This window comes from Polypterus senegalus, chromosome 15 (assembly GCF_016835505.1).
Source record: "Polypterus senegalus isolate Bchr_013 chromosome 15, ASM1683550v1, whole genome shotgun sequence".
Classification (NCBI taxonomy): Eukaryota; Metazoa; Chordata; class Cladistia; order Polypteriformes; family Polypteridae; genus Polypterus; species Polypterus senegalus.
The window spans coordinates 115229273-115252751 of NC_053168.1; the positions used below are offsets into that span (position 1 = coordinate 115229273).

Sequence of the window (23479 nt, forward strand, 5' to 3'; positions counted from 1 at the left end):
CATGTACATAAGTATTCACAGCCTTTGCTCAATACTTTGTCGATGCACCTTTGGCAGCAATTACAGCCTCAAGTCTTTTTGAATATGATGCCACAAGCTTGGCACACCTACCCTTGGCCAGTTTCGCCCATTCCTCTTTGCAGCACCTCTCAAGCTCCATCAGGTTGGATTGGAAGCGTCGGTGCACAACCATTTTAAGATCTCTCCAGAGATGTTCAATCAGATCCAAGTCTGGGCTCTGGCTCGGCCACTCAAGGACATTCACAGAGTTGTCCTGAAGCCACTCCTTTGATATCTTGGCTGCATGCTTAGGGTCGTTGTCCTGCTGAAAGATGAACCGTCGCCCCAGTCTGAGGTCAAGAGCGCTCTGGAGCAGGTTTTCATCCAGGATGTCTCTGTACATTGCTGCAGTCATCTTTCCCTTTATCCGGACTAGTCTCCCAGTTCCTGCCGCTGAAAAACATCCCCACAGCATGATGCTGCCACCACCATGCTTCACTGTAGGGATGGTATTGGCCTGGTGATGAGCAGTGCCTGGTTTCCTCCAAACGTGATGCCTGGCATTCACACCAAAAAGTTCAATCTTTGTCTCATCAGACCAGAGAATTTTGTTTCTCATGGTCGTAGAGTCCTTCAGGTGCCTTTTGGCAAACTCCAGGTGGGGTGCCATGTGCCTTTTCCTAAGGAGTGGCTTCCGTCTGGCCACTCTACCATGCAGGCCTGATTGGTGGATTGCTGCAGAGATGGTTGTCCTTCTGGAAGGTTCTCCTCTCTCCACAGAGGGCCATCTGGAGCTCTGACAGAGTGACCATCAGGTTCTTGGTCACCTCCATGACTAAGGCCCTTCTCCCCCGATCGCTCAGTTTAGATGGCTGGCCAGCTCTAGGAAGAGTCCTGTTGGTTTCGAACTTCTTCCACTTACGGATCATGGAGGCCACTGTGCTCATTGGGACCTTCAAAGCAGCAGAAATGTTTCTGTAACCTTCCCCAGATTTGTTCCTCGAGACAATCCTGTCTCAGAGGTCTACAGACAATTTCTTTGACTTCATGCTTGGTTTGTGCTCCAACATGAACTGTCAACTGTGGGACCTTATATAGACAGGTGTGTGCCTTTCCAAATCATGTCCAATCAACTGAATTTACCACAGGTGGACTCCAAGTAAGCTGCAGAAACATCTCACGGATGATCAGGGGAAACAGGATGCATCTGAGCTCAATTTTGAGCTTCATGGCAAAGGCTGTGAATACTTATATACATGTGCTTTCTCGATTTTTTTTATTTTTAATAAATTTGCAAAAATCTCAAGTAAACTTTTTTCACGTTGTCATTATGGGATGTTGTGTGTAGAATTCTGAGGAAAAAAATAAATTTAATCCATTTTAAAATAAGGCTGTAACATAACAAAATGTGGAAAAAGTGATGCGCTGTGAATACTTTCCGGATGCACTGCATCTATCTGTCACAGTGCTCTCTGTCTATATCTATCATATAGTGCCTTGCATATCTATTTATCTATCTGTCTTATAGTGCTATCTGTCTGTCTGTCAGTGCACTATCTATCTATCTACCTACCTTTCTATCTATCTACAGTATACAGTATGTACTTGAGAGCTTTGAGACTGAGCTCTATAACAGACCAACAAGAGTTCCTGCCTGTTCAGGAAGCTTTAAAGAGGTAGCAAGATTCTTGTTTGACTCCTCTTTTGTATTTTGAGTTTGCCCTGATTTCACCCTCCCTTATGTCTGTTATTTAAATAAAAAAAACAGGCTTTAGGGTGGGTTTATTCAACTTCCAGGAGAGTAATCTCCTTCAAAAAGCAATTGAAACAACTTCAAAAAAATCGATTGACTGGATTTAAATACAATAATAAACCCAAAATAAACTAAAAGATATATTTGAACAAAAGACACATGTAATTGACGTGGTGTATTCATTCTCATAATCTAAATTAACAAAAATGCAGATTTGTCACATGGGAAAAAAAGTAGGAACACCCCTACATTTATCACAACTTCAAATCCATCAACTTAGAAAAAGAAGTGCCGGCTTAGGTACCGATGATCAGAACCTCCTTATGGAGTATGCAGGTGGACCTGACTGTCTTATTTAAACTGCAGATATCAAGGGTCTGGTTTTCCCTTTGCTGCTGACGCGTGTGGTGTTATCATGCCAAGGCCTTAAAGGAGTCCTCTGAGACCCTCAGAAAGAAGGTTAGTGGTAATGGATTTAAAAAGATTACCAAATCATTTGAAATCAATCATTTGACTCTAAGGAAAATCATCTACTAGTGGTGTGGATTTCAAATGACTGTTAATTTATTTAAGACTGGCTGGTCCAGCAAATTCAGCACAAGAACTCTCCAATAATCCCAAAATTCCCTGTGAGGTCTGCAGTTAACTCTTGTAAAAGTTGGTGTCAAAGTGCATGTATCTACAATCGGAAGCAGATGGAGCAAATTCAAACTGCATGTGAGGTGTGCCAGTCTTTGCTGTCCAAACAAACTTTACAGCAAAACTACAGTTTGCCACTGAACATGTATACAAAGATCAGACCTTCTGGTGCAGTAGACATGTTTGGCCCAAACCAAAGGCAGCATTTCAGGGGAAGAACCTCATACCAGCTGTGAAGAATGTTGTTGGAAATGTTCTGGTTTGGGGTTGTTTTGGTGCCTCGGGGCCTGGGCAGCTTGCAGTCATTGAGTCCATGATGAATTCTGTATCACATCACAGTGTGCTTGAGAAGAATGTGAGGTCATCTGACCAGAAGTTGAATTTGAACCATAAATGAACATTTCAACATGCTAATGATCCATCCATCCATCCATTCTCCAACCCGCTATATCCTAACTACAGGGTCACGGGGGTCTGCTGGAGCCAATCCCAGCCAACACAGGGCGCAAGGCAGGAAACAAACCCCAGGCAGGGTGCCAGCCCACCGCAGTGGGTGCACACACACACACACACATCCACACACCAAGCACACACTAGGGACAATTTAGAATCGCCAATGCACCTAACCTGCATGTCTTTGGACTGTGGGAGGAAACCGGAGTACCACATGCTAATGATCCACTGCAAATCCACCAAGAAATGGCGCAACAAGAAGAAATACAGGATTATGGACTGGCCAAGTCAAAGCCCTGATTTGAATCCTATTGAAATGTTTTGGGCGGATGTGAAACAGGCAGAACATGCAAGAAAACCCACAAACATCTTGCAACGGAAGGAATTTTACATGCAGAAGTGTTCAAAAATCTAATGGAGTTGATGTCAGAGACTGCTGGGCAGTTGTATAAAACGCCTGCAAAGAGCAGTACCAGCTCCTGAGGCCAAGGGTGGACTTACTTCTTCCCCAGTACACCATTCCATCTATTGATATCTTTGTTGAATAAACTATTGCAAAGTCCAATTTTCCTTGTGTTTTAATTCACGCTTATCACCTTTATCTGTAGGCCCTGTTTGCATGAACACCAACTCTTTGCCTGTTTAAATGTGTTGAAAGAGCCAACCATTTTCATGGGCTGTACTTACATTTTTCTCATGACTGCATGTATCTAACATAGCTTACAAATGATTCAATCAATGGCAAGGTGCATCATCAGACTCTCTGACCCCGAAGCGTGCAGGTTAGGTTCACTGGTGACAAAAAGTGACCCAGTATGACAGAGTGTTTTGTGTTTCGCATAAGCCTGGCACCCTGTCCTAGGGTGGGTCCTGTGTTGTATCAAAATGTTGATGGGATAGGTCCTGGCTCCTTGTGGCCCTGAAGTGGCATCAGCATGTTTAGAAAAACGGATGTACACACAGATGGAATACATTTTCAGCTTCAATCTCACCATGTAGCGTGAATTCTTAAGTTGTCTCACCTGATGGCACCAAGCAGAGCCAATCTGAGGACATCAGGCTGCATTTCTTTAGGGTTGAGAGCATCTAAATAGTTGGTATCTCGATATCGTAGGAAGGTAGCCGCTTGACCAAAAGGATCGATTATTAGAGGCCACCTGTAAGTAAGAGGCATTGTGTTATTAAGTATACTTCATCAACACCGTGTAGAAAGCTGAGCGTCCACTCTGTGGTTATGCTGGACTCATCTGCACTCACTGCTGTGTCTCACCTGCCATCTTGTTCAAGTTTGTTTCCCACATCCTTGAAAAGCACGTCATCTAATTCCTGTAAGGCGCATGTAATACCAGTGATATTAGATGATGAGCCTGATAATCAAAAGTAAAAGCCAGCCAGAAGTGTTGTTACTTATGAATAAAAAATGTAGTTGCAAAAAATAATACTTTGTAAGTAAAAACTCTAGTTTGTAATATCAATCACCTCTAACATCTTAAATGTACTCTCAGTTAACAATACAAAAAATCAATATAAGATCATTAACATTTCCAAAAATTAGCTCCTATTGTTAAATTGCAATCAGGTAAACAATTCAGAGAAAATTTGAATCCCTAGGGAGTGTGTATTGCAATCAATCGACTGAACAAATTGCACTGATTTTTAAGTAAGATTAAAAAAAATAAATCCATCCATCCATCCATTCTAACAACATCAGGAGCCAAAGAGGGCATCACTGGACACAAATCCAGTGGATTCAGAAGTAGTCAGACCCCTCCACTTTCTGCAAACTTTGTGTAGTAGATTTAATTTTAAACATATAAATTTGCCAATTTTGCCCATCAATATGCATTGAATCACTGCAATAATAAACTGAAAACATGTTTTCAGAAAGGTTTGCAAGTTGATTAAAAATCAAAAACTGAAGGCGCTTCGTTCAGTACAAGCCTCTCTGGCAGAAATTGCAGCTTCAAGACTTGGGTAAATCTCTACTATCTTAACACAACTGGATTTAGGCAGTTAATCCCATTCTTCCTAGCAGATCCTCTCAAGCTCCATTAGATTGGACCTGGACCTGGACGTCTGTGACCTGCCATCTTCAGATTTCTTCACATGTGTTCTATGGGGTTTAAGTTTGTACTTTGGCTGGCCACACAATGGCAGTCGGGGACTTGTCCACAAGCTGCTCCAGCTTTATCTTGGCTGTATGCTTCAGGTCATTGTGATGCTGAAAGTGGAACTATCACCCCAGTCTGAGGGCGCATGTCATCTGGAACAGATTTTCCTCAAGGACCTCTTTGCATTTGATTGGACGGTCAATACCTTCTGACAGATTCTCCCATCTCAGCAGAGGACTTCTGAGGCTCTGTTTCACAGTGAACATCAGGATTTTGGTCACCTCCCAGACCAAAGCCCTTCTTGTCCAGTTACCTAATATGGCCAAGTTAAGAGTCCTTGTGGTTCTAAACGTCTTCTGTTTTATAGTAATTGCACTCCTGGGGACACTCAGTGCTTTAGAAATGTCTGAAATGCATGCTCAATAATCCAGGTAAGGACATTCTAGAAAGTTGATTCAGTTCATCTGGGCATAGTTCTTTTCCAGGGACATACGTTACATCACTCATTCAAGTGACTTCCTCAGTCACTTGCAAATATGCAAATATGGACAATTTCCATATCATTGATCACATGGCCCATTGTTAGTCAATGGTGCTAGTTTCGGTCATTATGCAAAGGTACTGTTTATAAGGTTGGAGAAACCTGCAGTCAACTGAGACTGAGGAAGTCACTTGGATGAGTGATGTAACGTATCTCCCTTGAAAAGAACTATGCCCAGATGAACTGAATCAACTTTCTACAATGCTTTAGAAATGGTTTTATCTCCTTGCCCTGATTGATGCTTCACCACAATTTGATCACGGAGATCTACAGAGAGTTCCTTGGACTCCATGCTTTCGTTTTTGTCCCAATATGCAGTTTAAATTGTGGGACCTCATATACACAAGTGTGTGTCTTTCTAAATTATGTCAAATAAATTCAGCTTTCCACAGGTGGACTCCATTCAAATTCTAGGCACATTTCAAGAAGAATTAAAGCAAAGAGGATGGACCTGACCAGAATTTTGGATGCAAAGAATTCCAAAGAATTTGATTTTTTAATAATTTTGCAAGTCTTTCTGAAACATGTTTTCACTTTCTCATTATGGGATATCGAGTGTAGACTAATGGGCACACATGTCAAATGTATCCAATTAAATCCAAAACACAGCAAAGTGTGCAGAATGTGAAGAGGTCAGAGTCCTTTCTCTGCACCCACACTCACTGGCACAGCATAAAGTCACCTGTTCACCTAACATGCAAGACTTGGGGATGCTGAGGAAAAACTGCAGTCACTCATACTGGAAAGATATATAAAAAAAAAAATCAAAAGCAATAGTTGGTTTTTGACTGCAATGAAAAGGACCTTGTAATTGTATGCCCAATTAAAGCTGTTACATAAAATTTATGTTACAGCACAATGGTGGGATAACCCTAATTTAGTAATAAAATTAATTTTTATTTAATTTTTTATTGCTTGATACCAATAGAAACAGCCTTAATAATGAGTTTTTCCCAGAGCTATTTCCATACAATTTCAGGGACTGGGCACATAACGGAGCATGTGGTGTGAAAATGAAGTAAGGAGTACACCGGGTAAGCTTTTCTGTGTTTTCTCATAGAGAATGACATGTATTTTAATACTTCATGGCACCGGAGAGTGGTGGCAGTTGCCTGTTCGCTGGACATGCAAGTAAGAATTTCACTGTTACCTGTACACATGACAGTCCTACTACTACAACAGCTAGCCTGCTGACAGGAGGATTTAGGAGATAGTTTGAACCCTGGCCAGTCACTGCCTGTGTGGAATTTACATTCTTCTCAGAAACGCTGATTTCCAGCTACACCTTAAAGATGACACACTTTGTAAGTTAATTGTTGGCTCTAAACTGACCCTGTCTACATAAATGAGCCACTTATCTGATTGGCACAACTCTGTCATTGGACTGAGTGGCTTCAGGCAGCGGACGGATGGGTGGTCATATGACTGGTACTGAATGATGCCATTATTTGCCTTTACATCTAATATACTGTTGCACTAGTTGGATTAGTAATATACACAGTAGTATTTTCATTCATTTTTAATTGTGTACTCTTTTTTCTGATAAACTTTAGTTGCACTACTAGTTATTTATAATAACCTCTGTAGAGCTCTTCATGATTTAGGACAGGAGAGTGTGTGATGGTGTGGAGATGGCTGTGCTATTCCACTTCTCTCCATCTCTTCTTTATTTTAGTTTTGGTGTGGGCTAATATTCCCCACCCATTTAACCTGGACTAACCAATCTGTGAGGGTTTCTTACTGAAGTTCTTCCAAGAAATGTGTTTACTGTAGCTCACTTCTTTCTTGTGTATTGAAGTTGCAAAGAGCAGCATAAGCGAAGTGAAAAACAAAATAGTACAACCTCCACCCATCAATCCATCTATCAACTCAAAGCATCAGGCACAAGGCAGAAGCAACTCCAAGACAGCATGCCCTTCCATCACAGGCCAAACACACTCCAGTTCACAAATGCATAGAGCCATGTAGGTGTATCAATAAGTAAATATATGAGGCTGCATCCATTTTGGGTACACACTTCTACAAGATCTCCACTACTCACCTGTTTTATCTCTCAAATCCAGCCTGGCAAGGGAAAGTTGCTCTTCTGCTCGCTGCAGCGTCACCCTGCATTTCTCCATCTGTGCTTCTGCATCTTGAATAGCCTGTAGACAAATACACAGCTAATAAAGTGTTCTGCGTTCACAATCCTTCTTAGTTGTGGCTCTGAGAAGGTGGGCCGGAAAAAACTCATGCAAAATATTGATGGATGGATGGAAAAGTTATGGAGTACAAATATATACAACAACGCATAAGTTTAGCAAGGACAAATGGTAGAGATACAGAATAATGGGGGTACAAGTTCATTGCAGTGTGGAAAGAATTCACACCGGGCATTCAAAAGATATTCAATATAAAACTGAAAAACTGCAGTGTGGCTTTTCTAAAGAAACAGATAATCTTATCATGCTTTTATAGAGCAGGAAAATTGGCCACCATAAAATCACATGCAGATCCACTTGTATGTCAATAACCTTGTGATGTCACTGAATAGCAGGCACCTTGGCGAATCAATCCATAAAACCCAATGCAACAAACCAGACAAACAGAAAGCAGGCCCTCAGTATAGAAATATCATAGGATATGAAGAACAAAACAAGCTTTGACAAGCAAACCTGAATGTTACAAAATGTGATGAAAGTGACAAGTTACATATTCATTCTGTGAACAGGCTAGTAACTATTTATTATTAATACACTGCCAGTTGAGACTGTTCCTTTTTCATCATGGCTCCACTATTGAGAAAATAACAACAGCTTGTGTTTTAACTTCCTTCCTACCACTCCATCAAACGCTAAGGCCATTTTGACATGTTTCCAGCTGAGGCGGATGTGGAGAGAGATTATCACCTTACATAAAAACACAACATCCTGAAGAAATGCACTTCTCTTTGTTAGTAGCACTTTTAACCTCACACCTCTTTTAAAATGTACCTCTGATTATGATCACCAGCAGGAAGGGCAAAAGTACAGAACATAATAGGCCGTTTCAGAACCATAAACTGAACCAACCAGGTGGCAATAAAAGCTGGTCCGAGAGCACAGCATACTGTAAGCAGGGAGCAGGAAATAAAGAAACCCAAAACTGTTTAGGAGAGAGCGAAGAGTAGTAGAGGCATAGGCAGAGGTCAAAATGCCACAAACATCTCCTGTTACTAAACAGCAAAAACAAAATGGCAGATGATGACTAAAATTAATAATCTGTATTTACCCTACAGTATGGAAAATTAAATCCAGATTTACTCCAAAGACAATCTTTTGATGATGAACTATTATATAATTTATGTAACACTCTCTGTTGTTAGTATTTTTTCGTGTGTGATATGGTGTTCTTCCAGAAAGACGTAAAGTGCTAATGCTTTGATGGTATGAGTCTATTTTCAGACATGGATTAACTTTTTCTGTGGCTGTAGTGCATTTTGGTGGGGAGATGCTGTGTGCTGAGGTTGCAGACTGTGTTCAGAGTTTTGAGACAGTGACTTCAGTACTGCAGAACACGCCTTAGCAATTGAAAAAAAAAATTCATAACTTGTCTCTGCTCAAGGTTGCCTCTAGTGTCAATCTGCCCTTCACCTTCCCATGAACCTGAGGACGGTGTCTTTCTCTGTTTGTATCTTCTAATCTACAATGGTGCTCTTCTATATGTATGACACCAAGTGGGTTCTGTCCAGAACCTCACTCATACACACACAAAGAGCAACTCTGGGTCACAGCACCATTTGTTTCTGGTCCTGATTTGACTCCATTGTGTCACAATGGTCAAGCTCTGTTATCGTTTAGTTTGTGTGCCTTACCAGGAACATTTGTTGGATTCATCTACTCCTGCCCTTGAAGATTAACACACACACACACACACACACACTGTACACACAAATTCTATCCAGACAAATTCTAAGATTGTGCCAGTTGCCAGTCACTCTGCATTTTTCCACACAGGCTTCTGTGCATAAGGACTCACTATTACCAGCACTAACAAATATGTGGTTGTCATTATTACACACATAAAACTGCAACTCTTTTTCTTTTATGCTACATGCTAACTAAACTATATCTTGCTTTTACCGTATTTGTTGTAATTATTGCGCAGTGACCTCAATAGCCTTGACCAACCCTATGGACAAAAAAGTGGCAATTTTCCCCACATTTGGTGCCCTCTTATTATTTCAATCACTCTAAAAAACAAAGTATAGAAAATGTAAAAGCAACACTGTATTTATTAGCATATTAAAATACAAAAAAAGAACATAGAAAAAAATAGCAAGTTTAGATCTAAAAAATTACTGAACATCAGAAATCTCAAGGGGTGGATGTTGTCCTGGGTGACTTTTGATTTAACTAATGGTGTTTAGTCGTAGGTTTTATTTTCTAATATCCAAATCAGATTATCTTATGTCCCTTGATCTCTGACATTGCTTCCTATGTTGGCCTTCTGTCATTCTTATTTAGTCCATCAGACAAGCCACATTTATGTTAAAATGTACACATGGGGTTTTGGAACATGTGACACATATGTGACATTGCACATTTTGATTGGCTATCTGATGAAAGTGTTTGATCTTTTATGTCTTTACTTAGTATGTCCTTTCTTCTTTCTTTCTCAAGTTGTAAACTAATTCTGTAATTCCTAGGTCTACGGTGTCCATCCATTCGCAGCTTATAAATTAATACTGTACTGATGAAGTAAACTTAATAACATAATCCATCCATCCATCCATTTTCTAACCCGCTGAATCCGAATACAGGGTCACGGGGGTCTGCTGGAGCCAATTAATAACATAATATGATTCTGAATTAATTTCTGCTAACACACAACAATTTCTGGATGTTTCTAAACTTTTGACTGTTACTGTACATAAGTGCAATGCATGAAATAGAGTTGCACTGTTCTGTTTTTACCATTTTCTGATGGGAAAGCTTGAGGGGTCAAGCTTGAAGTCCCCACACCCTGAGAAACAGGTGCTACTACACAAGGACACTGAAAATTCGGAGGGAAACCTTCATGGCTTTGTCTGTTACTTTCCACTCAGAGGACTAAGACTTTCAAAATGCCTTTAATACAGTCCCACCTTGAAGATTAGTTCTGAAACACAAAGTTATTATGAGGTAACCTACACAACTAGGTTTCAAGTTGGCTAACCAAAAGGAGACAAAGATTACAGACGAGAGGAGAATGCTCCAAGTGAAGAGGTAATCTGTGGAGTCCCCCAGGGGTCTGTCCTTGGACATCTACTTTTCCTAATCTCTATTATAAAAAAAAAATCCTGGAAAGGAAAAGCAGGGCGACGAGACGTGATCTTCTCAGAAGTTCTTGGAGAACACTTAAAAGACCCGCGAGACGCAAACAATATCAAATAAGAGCACAGCCAGCAAAACACTCAGTCATATAAAGGCACGTAGCACACACAGATCCTGTGCTCTCAGCACATATAAAGCGTATAAAGACAATACGTTCTAGATGAAACATCAACAACTAAGCAAAGAATAAAGAGCAATGAGGAGAAAAGAGACCCAAAAGCATTGGAGAGAAAAAAAGGTAAATAAGAGTTTTTAAAAGCATTGGAATTCGAAAGGCTCAGACAAACGATGGCGTGATACACATGCAGAGAAAGGTAAAGAATATGAAAGCAGTAAAATTCGAAAGCATTGTAGCGTCCCAGCCAAGTTGAAGCCTTTTTTGTTTTAAGTGACTGTTAGGTCCGATTGAGGGAGGGCGGAGTACAGCACGGAAGACTGATAGCGGGGTATTGATTGATGCGGTAAATTGGGCGAGACCTGGGGGATGAGGGGTTGGAGAGGGTGCTAGAAAGTTGTGTTTGGGGTTACGAAGTCGGCGATTGTTCAAATAAAACTTTATAGTAAAGATCACATTAGTGCAAACAAAAGGTGATTAACCATCAGAACCAGGTGTAATTAAAAAAAAAGCAGGACAAAGTGAGGTCAGAAATAAAAGGCAAACAGCAGAAAACAAAGTCTTTTCGCCTTTGCATCATTCAATGCGCAAAACGTACATTTACACAATAATGGACCATACGCTATGAGAATCTGTGGACCCGCAACAGTTAAAGCAACGACAAATTTCATTTCAAAGAAAACACAATTCAGTCAGGTGTAAATTTATGATCACTGAGAAGTGATCACAACACGGCCAGCCGAGACACAAAGTGGTAAAAAGGACAGCAGCTGTGCAGGCTTTAAAATGATCAACACTGCCCCCCCTTCACAATGCCAATAGTGTTATACGTCCTGCGAGAAAGACATTTAACCACGCCTGGGGCCGGAAATAAAGGACAAGTATTGTTTTTACAACATCACTTGAGACAAGGCGGTGAGCCATCATTTAAGACAAGTCCACGGACATCTAACCTAGCAGCTGATGGATTGCTTTTGGCAGACACACATCATGTGCTCACAGCTCTTAAAACAACGACATGCGACAAGCAGAACAGGCAGCTCGCCAGCAGCAGAAAGACAGCAGATGATCCGACGGCATATCCTTAGCATGTGTTCAAACTCCCCTTTACAATGCGAGCAGTATTATACATTTTGCGAGAAACAGATGTGACCATGCCAAGTATTGGACAAGTATTGTTTTTACAAAAGTTTTTAAAGTAAAAGTGAAAATAATGCATATGTAACAATTCCCATGAAAATAACAATCTCTTTAAATTATATATCCGTTAAACCAAACACGGGGGCGGGCGGGCAAAGCGAGCAGGGGAAGGAGCCCCCTAGTGTACATTAAAATACAAACAGTAGACTCTGGTGTCATCAGTAAATCTGAGAAAGTTGTAGACACTAAATTGAAGAGATACTGAAGAGGCAGCAAAAACTGTTAACAAAAGCTAGGACAATCTTCAGTACTGGGCAGACACTTGGAAAATTCAGTTTAACATAAAAACTGCAAAGTGCTACAAAGTATTGACAAAAGGAACGTCAATTATAAATACATAATGGTAGACACTGTCATACAGGAACGAACCTCTGAAAAGGATTTAGGAATTTATGTTGACGTAACATTCACATCATCTAAGCAATGTGCCGAAGTGATTGTAAAGACAAATAAAATGTTAGGCTATCACATAAAAACTGCTAATCTTAAATTGAGTGATGTTGTACTCTGACTATCCCAGGATAGTGAATCCCAGGACTTAAAGACATGTCTTACTCAGGGTTAGAGAATTAAACCTGTTCAGCCTTAAATAGAGGTGACTGTGTGGGGGCCAAATCCAGGTCTGGAAAATTCAAAGGCATAGATAAAGGAGATCCAGACAAATTCTTCAACTAGATGGTGAATCATAGACATGAGGACACCAGTGTAAATTAAGTGGGCTTACAACTAAATCCATGAGGTATTTCTTTATGCAAAGAGTTGTGGGAATCTGGAAAAAACTACCAAGATGTGGAGTTGAAGCAGAAACCTTGAAAACCTTTAAGAAGCATCTGAATCAGATATTGGGACAGATTAATTATTAGCTAAACAAAAGAGGCTGATGGACTGAAGGGTCTCCGCTCATTTGTCAAATTCCTATATTCTGAAGCACCTACCTCTCTCCTGACTGAGTAAATCTAACTGGTCCTGAGCCAATAAATAATAAGTAAACCAACAAGGGTGTTATGGACCTTTGTGCCTTTTTCTGACACATGAGATTCTGCGATATCTAGGCGATTAAACATTGTGCCATTCCTTACGCCAATATTTATTTTCAAATTATTTATGTACCACACTCCCTTCATTTGTTTTGAGTAAAAATACCTTAAATGTTTCAAAAACTTTGGCTTTTGGGAAGAATTTTTTTAATGCTTTATACAAGATAACCCCAGTATGAATCACAGTAACACATAACAGTCCACTGCTCCGTCCACACCATGACACCTCAAGCACTATTTCACAATGCATTTCTGAAATCGCATCCATACAGTGTATCACATTTTAACAATTGGAGTTGAAATTTTAAAAAGTGTACCGTGTGCTCACTGCTCCCAGCTGTACCTTCTCACCTGCAGAGTTATCTCTGTTTTCCCTTTGTTCTCGAGCTCACATTTGTCATGTTCATAGATCCTCTTATTCAGTTCACAATATGCCTTCTGGAACTAAAGAAAATGCAGAAATAAATATGCTATTATTGTGATAATGCAACCTTGACATAATGTACTCCTCACATTTAGCCTCCTCAGTAAGGTTCATTACGAGTTAAACATCCAGTACAAAATGTTACCATCTCATGTAGCACATCCATTATTGTTTTAGTTGTGATATTAATATAATGTCCATGAATTGTTTTCATTTATTTTAAACAGTATATGTTATTAGTGTCAAAAGGATCTCCACTTCTATCTATAACAGTATTTAAAACAATATTATACAAGAGTCACATCAAAATTAATAACAATACTAGGCTTAACCCATTTTGCAGTGAGTGGTATTGCAACTAGTAGTTCCATCTATTGTCTCCAATATGAATGAAAAAATATGCCACCTGCCTTTCTAATGTGTTCATAGATTGGTACAAGAAAATGACTGAAAAGTTAATATCATTTTTAAAATGTGCAATAATAGAATTTTACAGGAAGAGGAACTCACTATGGTTGACGCTGATGCACACCTCCAATGTGTCTATGGAGGCACCTGCATGAGTGCCACCAGTGTCAGATCATGGGCATTGCAAAGTGGGAATAAAGACTTTGTTGATCAGGCCAGAAGACATCATATATCAACTAGAGCAACAAATGAAAGATCTATGAGGTATCAGCAAGAATAGACGTCTGACAATCTGAGAACATGGCAGCATATGTGAAATAGGGAATCAGGTGGTTGAGCTGTTTCTGCATGGACAGAACATGCCAAGCGTTAGACTTCTAGAACGCATCATGATGGAGAGCTTGTAGTGAAGTAAAAAAGTATATGGTTAAAATGCACTATAGCTTAGGTAGTACCCTTGTATTACTAATTAAGTAATAAGAATATACAACTGTAAGTCAAAAATGATTTGCACTTTTGTGATAATTTTGTTTGCTTTGGCTGTACAGCTTTCCACATACACATGTGGAAACATGGTGTGTCTGTGGTGGCAGTGGTCACGTTTCGACTATCATCCAGTTTCTCTTGTTCTTTTCTAGGAGTAAACATAGCTACTATGCTCTTTGTTTGCACCAGATAAGAACAGTGATTTACTTTTTATGTGCTGATGGTGTACCGGGGGCCAAAATCTTTGTCGGTTTGTCAGAATTATGTTACAGACTTGCTCAATGTTACCATCGGTAGTGGATAGGTGTCCTGCTCCTTCTTTGTGCTTAACACTTGTCTGCCCATTTCTGAACTTCTCATTCCATTCACAAAAACTCCATCGTAGTAAAACATTATTTTTCAGAAAGTCTTTAATGGATTTCAGCCCCTGGTACACTTTCAGCTCATAAAAAGCGGTTTGGTGCAAACAGAGAGCGGGGCAGCCATGTGTACTCCTAGAAAAGAACAAGAAAAACAAACTTTTCAGGGTTGAAACTTGAGCACTGTGATCATAGGCATGCCATGTTTCCTTAAATGCAAAGGGAAAGCTGTTCATTCGACCCAAACAAAACTATTCTAAAAGTGTGGAAGATTGTTAAAATAACACTAACTGTAAAAGAAGACACACACCTAGTTCAGCAGCAAATAAACTTTACTTCATTTAGCACCTTCCTGTTTTGGGCAATATCCCAAAGCACTTTAAAGATGCAGTATAATTGCTTTTACATACTTAAAATTCGAGCTTGTGTACAAAACAGACACAAGAAAGTGAAAGAGTTGGGCACCACCTTGCTGACCCTGTATAATTTGAAAGAATGCACAACAATGTAATGTGCAATAATTTTATGGGGACGTCTTTCCAAACGAGAGTTCAGGAAAGAACTGAGAATAAAATTTCTGGTTATATAGTTACTCTTCAGGAAGGGGTATGTCTAGGAGGGCAGACAACAGAAGTGACATCAGTGGTGGAGTGGTTGTCAGTCTTCTGTTCTGAAGAGGGAGGAAGAGAGAAGGCATTAGACCACAGTGCCAGCCCCTGGTTCGGCGGGTAATTACCAGCACCAGAGGTGTTAAGCTGTCTCCCATACACATGTGCATGACACTGAGTTAGTGAATTGCTGGGGCTCATGTAAGGATTAAGTTGGGCGATTTTATAGTCTATTGCTGTAGCCACTAGACCACTTGAAATTTTTAGGGATTTCAGTGTGTGTTGTTTTCATACCTCCTTCTGGTAGCGGTCATATTCTTTAGACAGTCGTTCAATGTCAGTTTTTATCCTGGTTGGGAAAAAATAAGGAATGATTAGGCAATACGTTCTTTTTTTTTTTTACAAGTGAATGTTGTCCATATCCACATAAATATAAACCTCTAAATGTTAAAAACAACTTGGCAATAGAGAGGTGTCTTGAAAGGAGGTCTTAGAAGTGAACTACTGTTTGACTAGTACTTCACTAATTATACTTCACTGATTCTCCAAGTCTTCTCTAATAAACAGTTTGTTGTATTTGTACATTTACACCCACAGGAAAAAAAAACCTGACTTGAAGTAGATGTCATAGGCGGACATAATTTTATTGCATATCTACAAGTTCAGATACACTTGGGGATTAAAGTGATGATGCATCACTTACTGCAGGGAATGCAACATAACAAACATTCTGCCCTAATGACTGTCTGACCTAAACTTTTCTATGGATATAATACAACTTACTAGTGTGCACATGGCTACAATATGCAACTGTAGAACAAAGTGGTACACCAGGCCTGTTAAGAAAGCAGATTTAACAGGGATGCAGGAATCCAGATGTGCCAAACCCCAACCTGCATTCCAAACTAAGTGTCTGAACTGCAGCTTGTACCAGGATCTACCTGGATTTCATCTGATAACAAAGGTATAAATCAGAGGTGACCTGACATCTCTTCAGAGGCCCCTCTCCTTTCACAAAATGGACTCAAGGAAGGGGGAAAGACCTATAATTTAAGGAATGACAACTAAGATGGACAGAAGAACTCGCCTATCAGAAGACTCTGATTTTGTATCTGTGAACATGCACTGATAGCGCACTGCACTACACAACAAACCATCTGAACTGAGACCTAAGCGCAGCAGGTGACACCTCAGCACCACACTGGATCAGTGTCAGATTTTTTAAGGCGGCTGGAGTGTCAATCCTGCCATCAACCCCCAAGTTTTCCCAGTAAGTTGGATGCCCTGCTTGCAGGACTGGATGCAGATTAACATCATACCCAATTGCAGGTTAAGGGCCTTGCTCAAGGGCCCAACAGAGTAGAGTCACTTCGAACTGGTAACCTTCTGATTGTTAGCACAGATCCCTAGCTTCAGAGCCACCACTCCACCCATCTCTGCCCATGTATCTGGGATTGATTTTAATCCAGTCTGGAGAAGGTTCAACCTTACATTAAAACCACATGCATCTCATCTCTCAAAGGAAGAAGAATAGAGAAGCAGAGAATGGCAAGTTAAGAGAAGTCCTGGGATTCCCTCAGGGCAGGGGAATTCTCCAAAATGACTGAAAACATCAAAACCTGCTCTCTAAACCTAGAAGCTATAAGCAGCTCTTCCTTGGAAAGCTGAAGCCAACATACTCTTCTCCTTCTGAGCCTGAGAGCTGAGATTCAGTCTGTCAAGCTAATAACTGATCCCTGTCTACTTAGGAGCAGTTATTATTCAATAAGTGAACTTCAACGTCTTCAACTGGTCTTGTGACAGAAAGACTGATGCTTTTCTCCATGAAGCTGCAGCAAAGGGTCAGCTGAGAAAGCAGCACCAGCAGCACATCACAGACAAGGGATCATGAAGGAAATAGAAAAAGTGCCTCCAGACGCAGGAAGAATCCTCTGTTTGAACTCGGACCAACAACATAGCAACAACTTTACACAACATCAGACATCATCTTTACAAACTTGGCATCGTAAAACTATCTGTGCCAAGAAGTAAAACTCTAAATACCAGTAAACAGCCAGGCTATATTTTATGTGTGTTTGTCTAGTCTGTCTGTGTTCACTTTGATATATATATATATATATATATATATATCAATATATATCTATATATATATATATATATATATATATCTATATTGTCATAGACGCCCAGGGAAAGCAAAGACAGAGTCTCCGCCGGGGGCGCCTGGACATGGTTGGAATCTTGGATGGCAGCACTTCCTCCACACCAGGAAGTGCTGCCGGAAGAAATTCCACGGACACCCGGAGTGCTTCCAGGTGCTCTCTTGACACTTCCGCCACACCAGGAAGTGACATCAGATGGAGCACCTGGAGCCCTTCCGGGTCATTATAAAAGGGCCCGCCTCCCTCAAGAGGCGGAGCCAGAGTTGGGAGGAAGGAGACAAAGCTCGTGAGGAGGAGAGAAGAGGTCATTGTGAATGTGTATTTGGATTTCACTTTCACCAAACAACAAATCTTTTAATTCTCACAAATACACCTTTTCATTGGGAAGAAAACACTACTTTTCCCTGATGGCAGCACGAATTAGATGATCTACAAGTCTCCGATTTAAAGTTTAAATCCAAGCAATATATTCAATCTCTTTTTGCTGTTTTGTTATTTCACCAAATAATAATTTCTTCTAATTTTGTTTGCACTAATGCAATCTTTACTATCATTTTTTGAGACTTTAGAATTTTTATATTTTCATTATCTCTAACCTGCATGTGTATCGCACCAACATTACTGAATTCTTTACAACGTTCTGCTTTGTCATCTACTCTTTGTCTTTTATTTCCGACTCTGGGTGTGGTTAAATCTCTTGGCACAAAGTCTCGTCTCATGGGACGTGAAAGTATCTCTCTGAAAAAGTCACGTCTCGTACCAGGATTTTTTTATTAAAATGTATATATAATATATATAAGCATTTCTCATACTTCTTTAATTCTTGTGTTTATTGATAAATTGTATTCTGTTTTTTAAAAAAAGTGTGCCTCAGTTACCTGGATATAAATCTAAAGGCCGGAGACCCTCTCCTACAACAGGGAAAGGTAAGGTAAATAAAGTAGGAGCCTTTGCTGGATTATTTGAGAAATTACCAGTATTGCTGAAGGCAAAATTGATAATTAACCAACTTAAAATTCACTCAACATTTAAACTGACAGTCCCTGGATGGTCAACTTGGTTGGTTTACTTTTTTAAAATCCTACGCAACAAGACATTTTGATTTGACAACTTTGATTCTCTTTAATTTGACTTTGATATGGTAATGTGCAACATGTGAAATCGCTGTCACGATGACTAAAAAATATCTTCATCTTCCCATGTAGATTTATTGATCTGGTATTTTCTCTTCTGACCTACTGGAGGTTTTTGTACCCTACATTTGTTTAGTGCCTTTTGATACCCTTGCCTGATTTTTGTGAATGCCCATTTATGCATTCACAACTGCTTGCTTTGGACTGTGGACTTTAAATAAAATACTTTGTAATTTCTACCACTTTGTCCTATTTTTCCTGATCATCCAGGTCAGTCCCCCTAACCAATGTTCACATTACCAGCTGCAATTTATGGGGGCATGGAAACTACTTTTACAGAACCATGCTGCACCAGCTCTTACCACTGTGGGCATGCCTGCTTGATATGCATCCACCACCCATTTTTCTACGGGTACTCCTCTCTTCACCACATCCTCAAAAACATGTGTTTAAGAATAATCAGGCACTGAAAAGTGGCTCGGTGTGAGAGGGTAGGAGTGTATGTGCCCTGTAATGGCCTGCCATCCTGTCCTGGCTTAGTGTCTGCTTAGCGCTCAGTGAAAAGGATTGTGGATGGAAAGAGGCTCTTGAATAGGATCAGAAATGGCACAGATGGGTTTATAAAAACTACAGGCAAATTGTTCACTAGAATACACTCCATATTTCACTCTTGATTAGCTGGTGAGAGTACCTAAATGGGCTTTGGTATTTTTTATAACCTGTTAACAATTTTGTTTTCTTTTTTCCTATTCAAATATTTACATATTTATATATTTGTATATATAGGAGATAGTGTTTTCAAAAATGCCAAAATAGACGATTATTCCTAATTTAGTTCAAAATATTCATGAGAGTGCAGATTTGTATTCTTTATGAAATCAGGACTATCTTTACTATGTTTATGTTAACTACTGTGAGAAGACACTATTATGATTGCCATTCCTACATTATTAGTCACTTCTGTTTCTGGTAATCAGGAATCAAATGCTTTTGAAAACTGTGCTAGAAAGAAATAGTCTGACAGTAACTGAAGCGAAAGAAACAGATGACAGTGATCTGGAAAAGACAGCATAACTCTACAAATAAGGGTGGTGCTTTAAGAGGCTCACCATTGTCTATGTAAAGCACTTTGAGCAGTTAGCAAAATCTGCTATGTGCAAAACTGGACACATTTGTTGATACACCACAACAAAAAAAAAGAAGAACCCACAATTATCTCTGAAACTACGGAAGCCAAGAGAGGACGTGCAATATCGTTATTTTTTTAATTGTTTCCTCGAGATAACGGCATAATTTTATCGAGATCTAGATAAAACAAAAGATATTGTTGTCTCGAAATTATGAAATAATTGTATCTAACGTTTAATGTTTAGCTTATTGAAGCCACATCCCGTTTGAAACGGCAGAAGAGCAGAACTGATCAGCGCATCACATTTTTGTTCAATCAAGGGCTGATCCAGGTGGAAATATGTTTATGCCTTAGTTGAGAAAATAATAACATCAGTGTCTGTCATTTAAGAAGATGGTTAGCAAGGCTTCAGCTGTATAGGCATCACAATCTAAGTGAGCCTGATGCCAGGAGCAAAGGTTAAGTTTCATTTTCTCAAGATCGGGATAAAATTATTCCATTATCTCAAGAGAAACATTTTTTGTTTTCTTGACATCTCGATAAAATTAGTAGACAATTTAAAAAAATAACGATATTGCACATTCTTTCTCGGCTTCCGTACTGAAACAGCATGCAGCTGACAAAAGTAATTGGCACCCATCATTGTTTATTCTGTATTTAACAAAAATCAGACTTTGCTTTAGAGTTTTGATTGGACAGAATATTTCAAATAACAACACAAATTAAAAATGTATGAGCAAAAAATGATGGGACCCTTAACCTAATGTTTTGTTGGACAACTTTTAGGGGCAACCAAGTGATTCCTGGAGCTGTGCATGAGACTTCTGCACCTGTCAACAGGTAGTTTGGCCCACTCTTCCAGAATGAACTGCTCCACCCGTGTCAAGTTTGAAGAGTGTCTTCTTCAGACTGCATGCTTCAGTTCTTTCCATAGATGTTCAGTAGGATTCAAAGCAGAGCTCATAGTGTAGCATTCTTGGGTGCTTTTAACACTGTGTTTTGGGTCTTTATCTTGTTCGGGGATCCATGACCTGTGACTGAGACAGAGCTTTCTGACACTGGGCAGTATGTTTTGCTCCAGAATGCCTTCATAATTGTGAGATTTCATTGTTCCCTGCACAGACTCAAGGTACTCTGTGCCAGATACATCAAAGCAATCCCAAAACATAACTGAGCCTCCTCCATGTTTCATAGTAGGTATTGTGTTCTTTTCTTTGAAAGCTTCCATTTGTTTAGCCCGTGGACATAGAATTGATATAAGAAGGCTCCAGTTTTGTGTCTTCTCTCCAAAGGACATTCTACCAGTGGCTTATCAATATGCATTTTACTAAATTCCAGTCTGGCTTTTTATATGTTTTTCTTTCAACAGTGGAGTCCTCTTGGGTTGTTCTTCCATTAAGCCCACTGCCACTCAAAAAGCAGCAGATGGTGCGATCAGACACTGATGGGCCATGACCTTGGAGTTCTCTTTGAAAGTTGTCCTTGTTTGTTTGTCTATAATTTTGTGATGGTGCAGGTTAGTTGCACGTTGCTTATTTCACCCAGGAGCCTCTTGATCACAGATCGTCCTAACCGAGATGAGCCAGGAAAATGAGGACACATACAGTTAGCAAGGTTGGTTGGTGCAAAAAGGTGATAAGTCAGTCAGTTATTATCCAATCTGCTATATCCTAACATAGGGTAGCGGGAGTCTACTAGAGCCAATCCCAGCCAACACAGGGCGCAAGACAGGAACAAATCCCGAGCAGGGCACCAGCCCACCGCAGGGTACATGCACACACTATGGACAATTTAGGATTGCCAATGCATTTAACCTGCATGTCTTTGGACTCTGGGAAGAAACCGGAGCACCCGGATGAAACCCACACAGACATGGGGAGAACATCCAAAATGCCGCAGGGAGGACCCGGGGAGCGAACCCTGGTCTCCTTACTGCGAGGCAGCAGTGCTACCACTGCACCACCGAGCCGTCCAAGGTGATAAGTGCTTTTATTAAAAACCAGCAGTAACCAGTGTTCAAATAAATAGTGCAGTGCTCCTTGCATAAATAAATAAATAATACATAAAGACTGTCTATGTCCATTAATAAATATATTCCATAAAAACAAGGTTAAAACAAATCAGGGAGACAGTTCCTTTAAAACAGCCATGAGCCCCAATGCTGCCTTCTCCTCAGCGTATCCCATACGGGATCAGGCAACTGAGAAGACAGCCAACTGAAAGGTGCAGTCAACTATTACTGTATATCCAGGCTTAGGTCCCCATTGCCCAGGCCCTCAGCAACTGTGGAGCTCTAAACCGAGCTGCACTCACCTCCGTCCGCCTGTCCCTCTGCGTCTGCGGGAGGCATCGCATGTCGGGCCGCTCCTGGCCACCACTCAATAGGAGTGCCCCTTCCTCAGCCTCAGGCACCTGCAGTCCTGAGGCTCACTCCCGACCACCTGACTTCATTTACTTCACCTGGGCTCTCTCTACTGGTACTTTTCTCTCCTTTCTCTTTTAACCTCCACTCCTTCCTTCACCTTTTATTTCTTTCATTCTCTGATCCCTCTCTGCCATGCAGGCTTCTCTTATATTGCCTACTTGCGATGAACCGTTTCTTCCACAGCACCATTAGGGCACCTGACTGATCTGCCCACCTCTGGCTATGCATACGGTGTGATCAGCTAGCACCTCAATTAAAGTAATGAGTGAAACACACTCATGCACACCCGGGCCCAATTGGAGCCTGCACTTTATTGTGATGTGATTATTTATTTTAAATTACGGCAACACCACGTACCACCTATGACATATTCTAACTATCCTTCTGTCCATTCTGGGGTCGATTTATTTCTTGAGGCTGCACCTAGGGAGGTCGGCTATAATCCCATGGACTTTAGACTTGTGATGTCCCAGGAACATCACGCTGCTTGGAGATGATCTATTAGCCTTTTCCATTAACATGCTTGTCTATAATCTTCTTTCTGATCTCCTCAGAAAACATTATACCAAAGAGCAGAGTGACAACTTCTCTCGTTTCAAATAAGCTGAATGAATGACTTCACGATTGCAGACATTTGTGATATGAATTCAAGAAAACAGCTAGTTTGAAAAATCACTCAAATCCAAATATTTATGATCTTTTCTAGGGGTACCAAGAAGTGTGCCCAGGTCATTTGAGAATATCTTTGTAGAATATGCAAAACTTGATCTCTTTTCCCACTTGCTTTGCTTTACTCGATGACATGGCATACAGGAATATCAGGGACAGTTGAAGCACTTTTCATGAGGCATACAACACTTTTTCAATGAGCTGTAAGGGGACCAACAAATTTGTCCATGTCTGTAAATTTAAGTGATTGTCATTATAAATATTTTGTTACAGGACCAAAACAAAAATCACACAGTATAAGGTGCAAAATTAAGGGGGTTTCACAGACCATTTTTGGCTATCAGGTGGGCTAGTCAAAAATCTTCAGGCACCGTGACCATCATAAGTGTTAAGAATTTGCAATTGCTTTTCATTTTATTTTATTTATTGTGATCAGTACACAGCCAAAGTGACAAATATATGTCTGGGAAAGTGTTCTTTTTTTGTGGGAACTT

General features: G+C 40.2%; 1 protein-coding gene across 1 annotated transcript in view; it reads right to left on the reverse strand.

The window, feature by feature from the left end:
* LOC120515521 (IQ motif and ankyrin repeat domain-containing protein 1-like) overlaps positions 1-23479 on the reverse strand; it is an 80425-nt gene that overhangs the window by 4918 nt on the left and 52028 nt on the right. The window contains exons 9-13 of the mRNA XM_039736581.1: positions 15762-15816; positions 13534-13626; positions 7539-7641; positions 4116-4212; positions 3868-4002 (exon numbers count right to left, since the gene is read on the reverse strand). Of these exons, the coding sequence (XP_039592515.1) occupies positions 3868-4002; positions 4116-4212; positions 7539-7641; positions 13534-13626; positions 15762-15816 (483 nt within the window). The remainder of the gene's footprint in view (positions 1-3867; positions 4003-4115; positions 4213-7538; positions 7642-13533; positions 13627-15761; positions 15817-23479) is intronic.